At 38.6% G+C, this 13,618-nt stretch overlaps 1 protein-coding gene across 1 annotated transcript; it reads left to right on the forward strand.

Moving 5' to 3' along the window:
* The first annotated feature begins 1,733 nt into the window (after positions 1–1,733).
* si:dkey-1j5.4 (leucine-rich repeat-containing protein 15) lies at positions 1,734–8,001 on the forward strand. The gene is made up of 7 exons (XM_044329392.1): positions 1,734–2,047; positions 3,871–4,062; positions 4,238–4,422; positions 4,511–4,767; positions 5,192–5,312; positions 6,089–6,224; positions 6,370–8,001. Exons 1-7 carry the CDS (start codon positions 2,032–2,034, stop codon positions 6,558–6,560), a joined length of 1,098 nt encoding a protein of 365 aa, XP_044185327.1. The 5' UTR covers positions 1,734–2,031; the 3' UTR covers positions 6,561–8,001.
* The last annotated feature ends 5,617 nt before the right edge of the window (positions 8,002–13,618 follow it).

The raw sequence follows: 13,618 nt of genomic DNA on the forward strand, positions 1-13,618 counted from the left end.
TCATGTATAGCATTGAAGAAATCCTGTTAAACAGCAGCATGTATTTGTTGTGACAGTCGATGGTTCTGTGGTCTTTTTTCCAGACAGCGGAGGTATCATCTTGTGCATTTTGTTTTATTTTGGCAGCATTTCCTGTCCTGACAGTGGAGCTGCCTGAGAGTGGAGTCTACACCAGAAGCGTCCCCACAGAGGAGACCTGCAGGCAGATTGTCTTTGATGGCACTGTTAGCTTATTTGAATATACTTCCCAGCATGATATGAACAAAGTTACATGATGGAGGAAATTCTGTGTCTTTTTAAACGTGTGTCTTAGTGGAGGTCAGATTGTCTTCTCTCTGATCAACATTATCAAAAAAAAAAAAAAAAAAAAAATCAAACAAAACAAAACAAAAAATACAAAAAAAGAAAAAAAAGGTGCAAGGGTCATTGCAAAGAGCATTGTTCCTGGACCATGTGACCATTGATAACACAGCAAAGACTGTGATGCATGTTAAAATTTGTTTCTTTAAAAGGTGAGTCCATTGTTTTTATAGATTAGTATACTTTTTAACATGACAAGTTTATTAAATACCAAGATTTTCATATAAAATTACATGAAAAAACTTATATTACACTTGATATTATGTTAAATTAAGTAGATTGATGCAATTACAAACCAGATTTACGACCTGTTTTACAACAGTATTTAGATATTTTATCAGTGGTACAACATTTGTACATGTCTGTAATTTTAAGCCTGATTATTTGTATTATAGCAGTGTCAGTACATTTGTAAAGGTAATTTAATTGTTTTTAAAGGTGGAAATACCCTTATTTATCATTAAAAAGCCCCAAAATATGAAAAATAAGATTTTGTGTAAAATTAAATTAAAATTAAAATTAAAAATGAAAAGCTATCAATGTATTTTAATTATGGAAAATTACTGTATTTTTTGAGATGTTTATTTTACAGTATTTTATTGGCACCCCAGCTGTATAATAATAATAATAGTTTGGGTTTTTTTCCCCCAGTATTTTTTATTACATTGTAGCGTGTACAAACCCCTGGATTTCAATCCATCTCTAATTCTTCTTAGACGCATTTACACTTTATTAACCCTTTCTAAATATCAGGTAGCTACCTGATTTGCCAATTGATTCATGAAGTGTAATGAGGTATATGTGTCTTTCTTGTGTCTTTGTTGTCTTGCTGTGATAAATTGTGCAAAAGGGAATAACCGTGAAGTTTAGAGACACTGGATTTTTTAAAACCTTTGAACAGAGTGATGCTGACTGTGTCCCCCTGTTTCCAGTCTTTATGCTAAACTAAGCTAACTGGCTACTGGCTGTATCTTAATATTTACCATACAGACATGACAATGATCTTTTCATCTAACTCTTGGTGAGAAAGCGAATAGACATATTTCCCAAAATGTTGAACTACTTCTTTAGACTCAAGTCCTAAATGGACTAACACCTTGAAAATACAAGAACTGAGAATGATCTCTGTTTGCAAAAATGTCTTCACTTTGAATGGCCGAAGAGGACAGAATCAATGCAACACTCACTCACCAAACTGCACACACACACACTTTGTGGACCTGGCTGTATAACATGGATCAGTGCCATAATCTGTGGCTGCCACATTTCTCTGGCCTCTGTGACATTGCAGAACTGGCGGCTCTGAAAGTTTCACACCCTGCTTTCAGTGAGTGCTGAGACTGAGGCTGTCACTACACCGTCACACAGGAAAAGTGTTTTTATAGCTGTTTAGGTGCCTCTACCTGTTCCAGCACAGAGTGAGAACTGTGGATTTTGCAGTTCTTCCTCTGATGCTAAAAAAATTAAAGTATAATTTGTGTATCTACAAAATCTGTTTTTAAGGCACAGTGGAGGCGAGGCCACAGACAGCAGGGCTAATTCTCTTTGACTGGAAGATGGTACTCACAGTGTAACGGACGCCTCTAAAGGAGAAATTGAATTCAAACTATTTGAGGGGTGAAAACAAAGTGGACAGGCAACTGCAAAATCAATTGGTGTTTTCAAAGTGTGATGAAAGCTTGCTCAGGTAAGTGGAACCCAGCAGGAGGAAAATAATTTGACTACTTTCAAATGAGCTTCATGTGTTTTACCTTTTGATTTTTCCATTTTGCATTAGTCTTTCAAGTTGAGTGGGAGAAATCAAATGCACATCAGTCAGCTCAGTTATTTGAAATGGTACTCAGACATTAATGTTTTTGCTCAGTCCAGTTGATGAAAAGCTTCTCTTTGTTAAGAAGTGTCACTGCAGTGTGAGGGCACTTGGTTTGTTGCTCCGCTTTGCTTTTGATGTTCCAAAGGATTGTCTCTGCACACAGTGAGCTTTAAACACTCTTATCTAGTTTGGGGAATGGGATTAGCAGCAGATAAATTTCAGCTTTCACACAACCCTTCGTGTAGTCCAAGTATTTTTGGTGTCTTTGGCTTACTTAGATTTTAAATGTGACTAGAATCAATAACTTTCTAATGTTAAAAGTTGTAAAGAGACAAATTATGAGTTGTATCCCATGATTGTCCAGAAGATTTATATCTATATCTGTGATGTCTATCTACTGGGGTTGGGATTTTTCCAAAGATTTTAGACATGTTACCTCTGGGGATTATTTATATCTCAACAATTCTTCTTACAAGTACACATATTTGAGGAAACAAATCTAGTGCCAACCACAGAATGCTTTTTTCCTTTAGCTGTCCACTTACTATTTTAATACATCTGTGTGGTTTCATGGGAGGGTGTTACCATGTTCATAGCACATTATTAGTTGGTACTAGTTATTAGCGGTAGGGAAGGAAAATCCATCGTATGGATGCTGTTTTGCTTTGGTGGTTTCGAGCACAGGGGCATTGTTCTTCAGTGTTTAGTTGCAATATTAGGGCTTTCATATTCACTCAGTGCCCCACCTGTGAAACATCTCTCCAAACTCTGATTTAGATGGAGGCATGCATATTAAGTTTATTAGATTAACCACTTGCTGTAGTGCCTAAGGGGTGGAAAGTAAGTGATATTGTACTCAAGTACAATTTTGAGTTAATTGTAGTTTACTTGAGTATTTTTATTTTATGCTACTTAATGCATCATTAATAGTAAACTAGTCATCTAGTAATATATAATATGCCACTCACAGGGGCCATTTTCTGCCCAATGAGTACATTTATTTTTGATACTTTAGGTACATTTTGTTGATAATGATATTACTCAGGTACCTTGTGAAGTTTTTGACCACCAGTAGTGCTTTGGAGCAATGTTTTTATGAGTAGGTTCCTTTTTTGATTATATCTTACATACGCACAAAGATGGGATACACATTCCTGGCACTGGTTTCATAATATGTTGCTGATCGACAGTTGGTGGAGAAATCTAGCCATGTGCCAACAAAGGCAGTGTAGAGGAAGACTGCTAACAAGCAAGCACTGAAGTAAACATTGCACAATTTGAAATACTCTGCTGAGGAAGGAAATGCTCTCAACACATTTGTTAGGCCACAAGGATAAACACACAATGCATGCAAAACACTGAATATGAACATAACTTTTGTTTGTCTACAAGAAAACTCCACAGGATTGAATGGAGGACTTTCACTTATAATGGAATAAGTTAACATGCTGGTATTATGATACCGCCATATTGATACTATACACTTATTTAAAAAAAAACATTTTGAAAAGCCCTGTGAAATACCAGAATATCAATGCCCAGTATTCAACTCTAACATCCATAAAATATTTTATAATGGAAGAAAAAATAATCAAACTTAACATTTCCAATCAAAATACCTGGAACTACTTTCTTAGTGCCAAGGCTGTCTCTTTCTCAGTCCCTCTGTCTTTCGCCCAACGCCCTCCATTCTGCAGGGGGGATGCAGTACTTTGTGTTGTTGATGGCTGCGATGCTGTGGATGGTTCAGGCTATAGCAGATGTCTGTCCTGATGCCTGTCAATGCTCCAGAAAGTCAGACACAGAAAAGTCAGAGGTCAACTGTCATAAGAGAGGGCTTCGTGTCTTTCCCTCCAAACTTCCCCCTGATGCTTGGATCCTCAAATTGGGTGGGTACTTTATGGTTAATCAAGTCATCCCTCAGAATGATGTAATGTTCAGGATATGTAATAATTTATATAATATCTAAGTAAACATAGGCATGGTGGGAAATAATTGCATGCAAAACATGGCGTGGTGGGAAGTAATTGCAGTAGTAACTCACTCCATTTCTGTTGTCTAAAGGTGAGAATGGCATCACAGACCTGAAGGCCAATGCCCTGAGATCAGTTCCAAAGATTGAGAGTATCAACCTGGAACGAAATGCCATCAAGTCCATCCATCCCCAGGCTTTCTCTGGTGCAAAGCAGCTGATGCTCCTCAATCTTTACGGCAACCACATCACCAACCTTCCACCGAGGGGATTCCAGGTAAAGACATTTGGAAGCAGTCAGGTTTTGAGAGTACAGTAATCACATCACAATAATCTGACCACAAAACTGTTGTTCTTTCATGTAGGACCTCCTGAACCTTCGCTTCCTCATGCTGGGACAAAACCAGATTGGCATACTCAAACCTGAGATGTTTGCCGGCATGAGGAACCTGTCAGATCTGGATCTTCCTCTCAACGCGCTGACAATGCTCCCACCTAATGCCTTTAAGCCTTTGATTGCTCTCAAAGTTTTAGATCTTTCCCTGAATCGCATCCAGAGGATCGCTCCTAAGGCCTTCAGTGGACTCAGACAGCTCCTGTTCCTCAACTTAGACAACAACAGGTCACACCACAATGCCATTTGGACAATTTTAAAGTGTAGAGTGCCTAGCAAGGCCAAAAGAAGATTGATGTACTATTGTGGGTACAGCCAATGAGAATCAGACTCCTAGTGTTAGGGTAGTGCCTAGAATATTTTCATTTAATGGATGTTAAAGGTTTAAAGATCTGTAGGTAATCTTATTGTTATGCAATGAGAACATACGCCAACATCTTATGTGTGTCTAGATAACAAGATTTATTATTTGGTCCATTTCCCCATACTAGCACTTTTGAAAATTACCTCTAACACAAAACCACTACACAGCTGTAGGACATGGCTTTATATAACCTTAAAAGAGTTTTGCTTTTGCCATGGTTTCTACTTACAGCAGTTGTACAGTGTATTAATGTTGATGAAGAGAATGTGACTTTCTCCCCCCACCCAGTGTGAAAACTGTTTCTGCTGGAGCATTCAAGCCATTGCGATCTCTGGAGATGCTGGTTCTAGACAACAACCTTATGTCCACACTGAGCTCATCAGCGTTGGATGGCCTGGTCAGCTTGCAGGTAACAGTTTTAAAAAAAAGTATTTTCTTGTTTCAACTGGGTTTACACACAAAAAGGAAATCAGATGTTATTGTCATTCAAGTTAGAAGAAACCATTTCACTTCAAACTTAATGCACACATTATTAAGCAGCATGGCCCTAGGGATGGAAAAGTTGGCCCGTCCAAAAGTGGCCCAGACTAAATTATTAACTATTGGATGAATTGCCATTAAATTTTGTACAGAGATTCATGGTCCCCAGACGATGAATCCTCCTGACATTGGTGACCCCCTGACTTTTTCTCTAGTTGACTTTTTTTTCAGTAAAATGTTTCGACAACTATTGGATGGATTACAATGAAATTTGGTACAGGTGCTCATACAATGAATCCTAATGAAGTCAGATAAATCCTTTTTTATTGGTACAGACATTCATGTGTATGAGAGGATAAATTATCATGACTTTGGTGACTTTTTTTCTTGCACCACCAACAGGTTAAAAACTTTGGTTTAGAGTGAAATGTCTCAACATCTGTTGGATGGATTACTGTCCAATTTGATGCAGACATTAATGGTCCTTGTGAACTTTGTTGATCCCTTAACTTTTCATCTAGCACCATCATCAGGTCAAAATTACTTAAATAACATTTGATACTCAGGCATACACCTGTTTAATTTGGCCCCTCATGCACTGGTTGTATTATACATACAGTACGTTTGTGATTGTGCATAATATGCAGTACATTTTGCTTTGTTGACTAAATGCCATAAAAGTAAATGTGCTAAATATTGCATTAGGAACTCTACCTGAGGAACAACGAGCTGGATCACCTGCCACCTGATGTGTTCAGTAACATGCCCAAGCTTTCTCAGCTGGCTCTCAGTGGAAACCGCCTCAAGACAGTGGATGGAAACATGTTGGCCCATATGCCTGGTAAGACTTACCACCAGGCTGCATTTTCACTGTCCCATTTTCTAAGGAGTGACTCATAATTATAGAGGTAGAGATGACTGCATCGTTTGGTGATGCCAGCGTGATTCACTTCTTGTGACCATTTTTCTTTTCCGACCCCTCTCAGAATTGAAGAAGTTGTACCTCCATGACAACCCTTGGCAGTGTGACTGTAACATCAGCTCCTTGGTGCAGTGGATGGGGCAGACCAAGGTCACCCTGTCACCTCGGGATTCCCTGAAGTGTGTGAGTCCTCCGGAGCTTCGAAACAAGAGCCTAGGCAGCCTCCAAACCTCCAAGCTGCTCTGCCACACCTAACGCCAGCAAACCTGGATGAAGACTACAGCGTGGGCTTGGGCCCATGGAGATCAGAACTTTTATTCAAAAAGATTTTTTACTCTGTAGACTGTGCTAGTGTTTGTAGAGTGCACTTGTTTCTTTCTCAAAGCTGCAATGCAATCAATATATAGAACATATTTATGTTTTCAGCTCAAAATCCTGCATAAAATATCACCTTTTAGAAACTTTGGCTTGATACCATGTACTTTTGAGTTTAAAACCAAACGCATGAAGACCTTTTAAACTGCAGTTAAAAAATGAAACTGGATTTATGAGGTTTTTAATTCAACAGAGAGGCTGTGTATTACATCGTTGTATTCTCCACCAGCAAAGAACAAGTGTTGTCTCTTATCTCCAAATTCAACACTGAGATTAATATTATAATCTTATATTGGTTGTCGTAGAGTGGCTATGCAGGTCTGGAAAGTGACGGATTACATGCAATGGGATTACATTAATCCGATTTCAGGAAATGGTTTCTGTAATCTTTAATAGTTAATGTAAAAAAATAAAGGCATTTGGATTGTGAGATGACAGACACAGCCAGGATTCTGCACAGCTAAAACTGAGAGTGAAGATAGCTGTAGATAAATGTAAATTTATTTAAATTGTAATCTCTAAATTAGATAAACGTAAAATAAGGAAGATGATCAAGAGTGATGTTACAGTGTTTAAGCATTCCAGTGTATTATGCTGCCAATTACAACTTCAGCCAGGCCAGCAGTGACACACTACATGGCCAGAAGTGTGTGGACACCCAAACATTACACCCATGCCATATGTGATTGTTGAACATGTCATTAAAAAACCATGGGCATTAATCTGCTGCTATAACAGTTTACAGTCTTCCAGTTTCAGGCTTTCCACCTGATTTTGGAACTTGGCTGCAGGGATTTGCTCCCATTGAGCTACAAGAGTGTTAATTACTGATGTTGAGCGATAAGGCCTGGCTTGCAGTTGGTGTTGGATGAGGTTTTAGTTAGGATTCTGTGCAGGCTTGTCAAGTTCTTCCACACTACACTGGGAAAACAATGGCTTTGTGCGTGGGTGCATTGTCATGTGAAACAGGTAAGGGCCAAACACAAACTTCCCCACAATATATGTATGTTGTCATTAGATTAAAGTTTAGCCAATAGCCACTCACAGCACTTGGATGACGTCAGAAAAAGATGGTGGTCTTTTATTTAATGATGAAAAAGTCAATGGTTACTCAAAGCATCTACCATATTGTATTTCCTGCACTGACATGTGATCTAACCACATGTGGGACTATGCTTTGTACAAAACTTCAAAATTAGTGATGAACATAAAGCAATGGTGCTGAAAATGGCTCACTGTTTCGAAGTATTTGATACAGTCAAAATGTCGACTTCTGCTAGGCAACTTTTGGCATTGCGTTTGTATGGATGGCTTGAACCATAATGAAGCAGTTAGTCATAATACAAGTTGTCTAACTGTTTTTATTATTGTTATTTTGTTCAATAAAGTATATATTATAAAAAACGATCATATAGCTCTCTTTTTAAATTCTGTGACAGGTTGAGAAGCACATCCTGTAAACCAGCTCAACACCTCTCTGATGCGAGTGTGACATAACGACTCTGAGTTTAGTTTCTATAGGCCTTTTTGGACCAGAGGAACTTTTTCATAGCACTAAGAACAGTTGGATGACCCCTCCCCTTTTTATTGTGTCCGCACCACAGGAACTGGGAACGATTGTATTTCTTAGAACACCGTTTTGGGGGACTTTTTTAGCTTCTGCCTCAGAGTAGGCACTCTCCCAGCACAAGAGGAACCCTGAGTGACAAAAATGTACGTTGATTGGTCAAACACAATGCCATCGCAGCACTGGGGTATGTGGAGGGGATGTTCCCCCTTCCTCTCCAGGTGAGGTGAATAAAGGGAAGGCAGTGCCTGAGGTATGTAGTTCTCGGGGGAGCTCCCCAGTGGGCAGTTCCTCTCCCGTCTGAAAATGCCTTACAGCTCCATAGTTCTAGAACTATTTGATCAGAAAGGGGCCTAGACCAAACATTGAAAACAAACACCCCTGGACACAAAAAAGGTGTCCATATGCTTTTAGCCAGATAGTGCATACAGGGAATTCCACAGAGAAAACAACCTGTGTTGTACTGTTGCACTGTCTGGTGTGACAGCACATCTTCCCATTACTCCCCTCTGTCAGTGCACCTGCATCACACTTCAAACTATGATTTGCTGTTGTTGCACTGTAACCTTGCTCATCCCTGCCACTGTCAGAGACACACTTTAGGTCCACTAACTCATCACTGTACCTCCGCAGGAGGCAAAAAGACAGAGCAGGCAGAAACAGGGATAGTTACATCACTTTATGGAAATAAAGAGAGAGAGATGGAGAAAATAGGAACAAGAGTATGATGTGCAGGAGGTGAAGGGAGGGTGGGTGGGGTTGAGATGGGAGACGGGGGATAGCAGAGCATGATATCCTGCCCTAAGCTTTCTGTAATTGACAAAGTGACTCCCATCGACCTCCTCACACAATGACTTTGACATGAAAACGGCATCGTCTCCCACTCTGGCGGGGGAGATAATCGCCATAATTTCCACCTGCATTAAACCTGCTATTATAGGAGAGCGCCTAAGAACAACATAATAGCTAGGCTTTGTTCTGAACTGCAGCTTTTCTCGCCTCCACTGGTGGCTCTGGCATATTATACAGCAAAGTCAAATAGATTCTTCTTTCCAGTGCCAGCTTTTCTTTTTCGGTGAGTTTATTTTAATTTCTGCTGCTAAATCTATAATCTTTATAAAGGGCTCACTTTGATCATTGAGACTATACACCGACATCTCAGCAGTTCACAGAATGGAAACATTTTACACTTATCAGGATTTCCAATGATTTGATTTGAGATTGAAGTGTGAAATTACAGCAGGAAACAACTGCGGAGTCTATAATGTGGATGCATACATCTGAAAATACTGTGTTGAATATGCCATGTCTAAATAGTTGTGGAGTGTTCACTGTTTCTTTTCTTTACATGTGCCCTGGGAATCCAAGATCCCTTATAACATGCATCATGCATTAAATAATGTATTATGATAGTGTGCATGAGTACAATATCCCAACAAGGATAACAAGGATGACAAGGATAATGAGGATAATAACTACAAGGATGTTCTATTTGTTAATTGTTTTGTTAATTTAGACTGTTTTGTAAGGATTTCATGCACCAACAGGCAATGAAACTTACTGGGTAGATAAAGGCTGTACACACATAGTATTCTTGTAAAATAGCCAATAAAAATAATTTTCACACTGTATATTTGTTTATCTGTTGGATAGATATGCTTTGTTGGCATCAATTCTTCCACTATGATCTGTTGTCCTCAGACAAACATGAATGTGTTGGTGCACTGCCAGATATATTTACAGTAAGGAAACACTCTGCACATTGCATCATTGCAGGGATTCCATGCAGTATTATTTCAAAGGATGTGTAGAGATGCTGCTGCTGCTCCGGCAGAGCACCCAAAGCCAAGTCAAAGAGTTCTGCATCTCTTCTTAAAGGGAATCTTCAAGTGATAAGAGACTAATACTGGTTTTGGTTAGATCTTCCTTTTTTAGTCATGTGGAACAAATGGCGAGTGTGTGGGTTTATACAGTATGTGTATGTACATCAGTAGCAGAGCATAATGAAGAGAAATGTAGAGATTTCCTATTATCCATATTATACTGAAGTATTAGAATTTTTTCACAAAACAGACAATTTTTTCGCAACCCCACCAAAGGTTAGTAAGGTTAATGTGATTGGCAGTGACAGAGACTGGGATGCACAGGGAATTGAATCTTCCGAATTGGTAGAAAAGTAGGAGAACTGTAAAAAGAAAAAAAAAATTGGGCATTAAAAAAAATCATCCTTGCACAATTTCTCTTTGCTGACAAGCCTGTTGACCATCCAGCATGTTGGTGCTACAGGAAATATGCAGACATTCAGTTAAAACTGCACCAAATTATATTTCTTATTAGCATTGATCAAATGACTGAACATAATGTGAAATAATTGTTTAAAGAGACAAACTTGGACAATTATCACCCAACTCTGTAGTCTCCCTACCCTCTCTGAAACACTTTAAGGTCTTTTAGCTCATTGTTTTTGTTGGTTTTTTAACTTAACCATTGGTTCACTCTCACAGCTCTTATCAACCTTGTTTCCAGGGGCAGCAGACAGCTTTTTATAACACTTGTAAATTCACTTAACGCTACCCGCCAGCACCAAATAGACAAATTTAGCAACAAGCTAGAGAATTTATTGGAGAGTTAAGCAGCTAAAGATCCAGATATTTTTCTGAGTGATCATTTGACACAACTTTGCTGGAAGTGTAAATCGGCAATTTTTTGCTGATATGTTAGCTAAATCAACTTTTCAATGTATCATATAATGCATCAGCGTGATGTTTACAGCTTGTTCTACTGTCCCCAAGTTGGTGCAACCAAAAAAAAAAGAAAGTTTCTTTAACTTTTTTAATGTTCCTGAGAGGAACAAAAGCCAGAGAGCTAAAAGCCAGAGGAAATGTGGGGTGAACAGAACTGCTAGATGGCAAACATTAACCCTGCTTAAGTGTCTTAGGATGGTGAATTCCTCTCAGCTCAATCAATGCTGATCCAGCAAATTGACCCTGAACATGGAGAGAAGGCAAACAAACAAAAAACTAGTAGGGATCTCTAATAATGCAGTCCCACATGTGGACTTATGTATGAACTAAAACTTTTAAGTGTGGCTGTGAAGGATATTTATGCCCTACCTTTTAAGTTCCCCTAACGCTGCAGTAAAATTGCTCTTTTGCTGCGAGTATCTCACTAACAATGGACACTTTGTTCTAATTAAACAAGGCAGAAGGTGGGCAGATAAAATGTTTTCTCTCCCCTTCTACCAAAAACTTACATTTAATCAGGGGAATTCGTTTATTTTGTGTTAACAAGGGAAAAGCCTACCTCCTCCATCCCTCTCGTCAAATGGTTCCCTGGATAAAGCGGCAGAATGCTCACAAGAAGGCCTGGGACCATTTTGGCTTGGTTAGACTTTTAAATGCACAGCACTGAGGAGAGAAAATAGCAAACACTGCCTCATACCAACAGGCAAACAATTACAGATTGGTAATTTCCCTCTTGTACTTGCTTTTGTGCACAAAATATCCTTTGTAAGGTTTGAAGAGACTTTGTCTTGATATAAAACAGTTGAGAGGAGGATTTAGAGAATCCAACAGAGTACAGGGATGTAAGGATAAAACACACATCACACATTAATTTATTTAGGATTTGTCTGACTCCCTGGCATCCTACATTTTGCCAGAATGTATTGTCCTTTGTGTGCCTGTGTCTGTCCACAAAAATATCTCCTCAGCTGCTCAATAGAACAACTAACTGGGACACTCAGCGGGACAAATCAGTATCCTTCGTCTTGACCCAGAAAAAAAAAGCGGCTTACAAGGCTTATTTTCATCTTTTTGGCATCAAATTGAACATTTCAATATTTTCTCAAACTGTTTTTTTTCTAGTGATGGCTGACTAAGCACTTGACTTCAAATTCATTCATACATGTTCATGCTGCTCTCTTCCCCAGGTCACTCTGGAAAAAGAGATTTTTCCAGAGTGACCTGTATGATTACAAACTTCCACTTTTGGCCTCATTAGGTGATCCATTTATTTCACCTGACCAGGGCCACTGGGGCTTACTGACTGAGTAGCCATTTACAAAAAAGAGGCTGAACTGTCCTGTGACTGTCCAGTATCTAAACAGGTCAGTAACGGCATCATGGGAACATACCGAATATTCTGGCCTTATTTCACTTTTATTTAACCAGGACAGTTAGCCTTGTATCCAGGGTGTACCCTGCCTTTCTCCCAAGGTCAGTGTCAGGCCTCCATGATCATGAGTATAGATAATAAATGCATTTATACATGTACGGATGGCCTTCTTCCATCCTCCCTTTGAAAATTAAAGACAATCAGGACAATTACACATGCACATCATTCACTTCTTTTTCTACTCTCAGAGTAATATCTTGACATCATTAGTATGGATGCTAATCCAAATAGTAGCTATTTGTACACATAAGCCTACTGTATCACTTGAGAAACAGATAAAGTATTCTTCAGGCAGTACCACTGACTCAGTTGTACTCAAATAATGATATGGTTGATACCAAGGTTCTTATTGTCAATGCAAAGTCTCATGGTTACCTTGAAACAAATTCTTGCCTTGTTTCATTCATACAACTTTAACTGCAGTGTTTAAACACTCTGTGTTTATTTGCCACAAACAGCCAATGTGCTTACAGACTTTAATTAGCTAGCAACAAATGCACCAATGAATTTGATTTATAAAGCTTTAATGTAAAAAAATACATGAAAGAATTGAAAGAAAGTGAATTTCAGAAAAAAACCCTCAGCCTGAATATACTTTAAGTGTCACTGCTTCTTATATCCAAGGAGTGGAGTAATTCAACCAGACATCATGAATGAAAGAAAAAAAGGGTTCAGGTCAGCAGTTCTGATCTGCAAGAGGGTCGAGGATATTTCTGGATTTCATTGAAAGAGAGAGGAGAATAAAAAGTTTTCTAGTGAATATTGGAGGGAAGATGAGTTTCAAATATCAACCTTCAAGTTTAAATGACAGAATTTTTATCAGAAAGAGAGAAGTAGGTGGACGGGGATTAAGAAGGGTTGAAAGGTCATGAAAAGCTTCCTGAGGTTAGAGAATAGGATTTGGAACGGCAAAAGGTTACTTTTAGCAGCTGAGATACAGGAGGAATGTGTGGACAAACTCAGGGCACATTTACCACAGAGATGAACTTCTTATACAAAAACATAAGACATACATGCAGTTTCCCCCTAATATAGATCTTGAACTGTAAAAATGGACTGAAGAAATGACAAATTCACAAATACTGTTGAAAACAGATTAAAAACGTATATAATAACTTTTAATAGGTTTATTCTAACGCATTAGTTTTTATACTTACTTATACCAAAACAAAAGCTTACAGTGATCCTATTTAAC

This window comes from Thunnus albacares, chromosome 16 (genome assembly GCF_914725855.1).
Source record: "Thunnus albacares chromosome 16, fThuAlb1.1, whole genome shotgun sequence".
NCBI lineage: Eukaryota > Metazoa > Chordata > Actinopteri > Scombriformes > Scombridae > Thunnus > Thunnus albacares.

Excerpts from the sequence above, each read along its gene's own strand:
- si:dkey-1j5.4 (XM_044329392.1), top strand. Across the intron at positions 4,063-4,237 it reads TGCTTGGATCCTCAAATTGG|GTGAGAATGGCATCACAGAC; the intron begins GTGGGTACTTTA and ends TGTTGTCTAAAG. Across the intron at positions 6,225-6,369 it reads CATGTTGGCCCATATGCCTG|AATTGAAGAAGTTGTACCTC; the intron begins GTAAGACTTACC and ends GACCCCTCTCAG.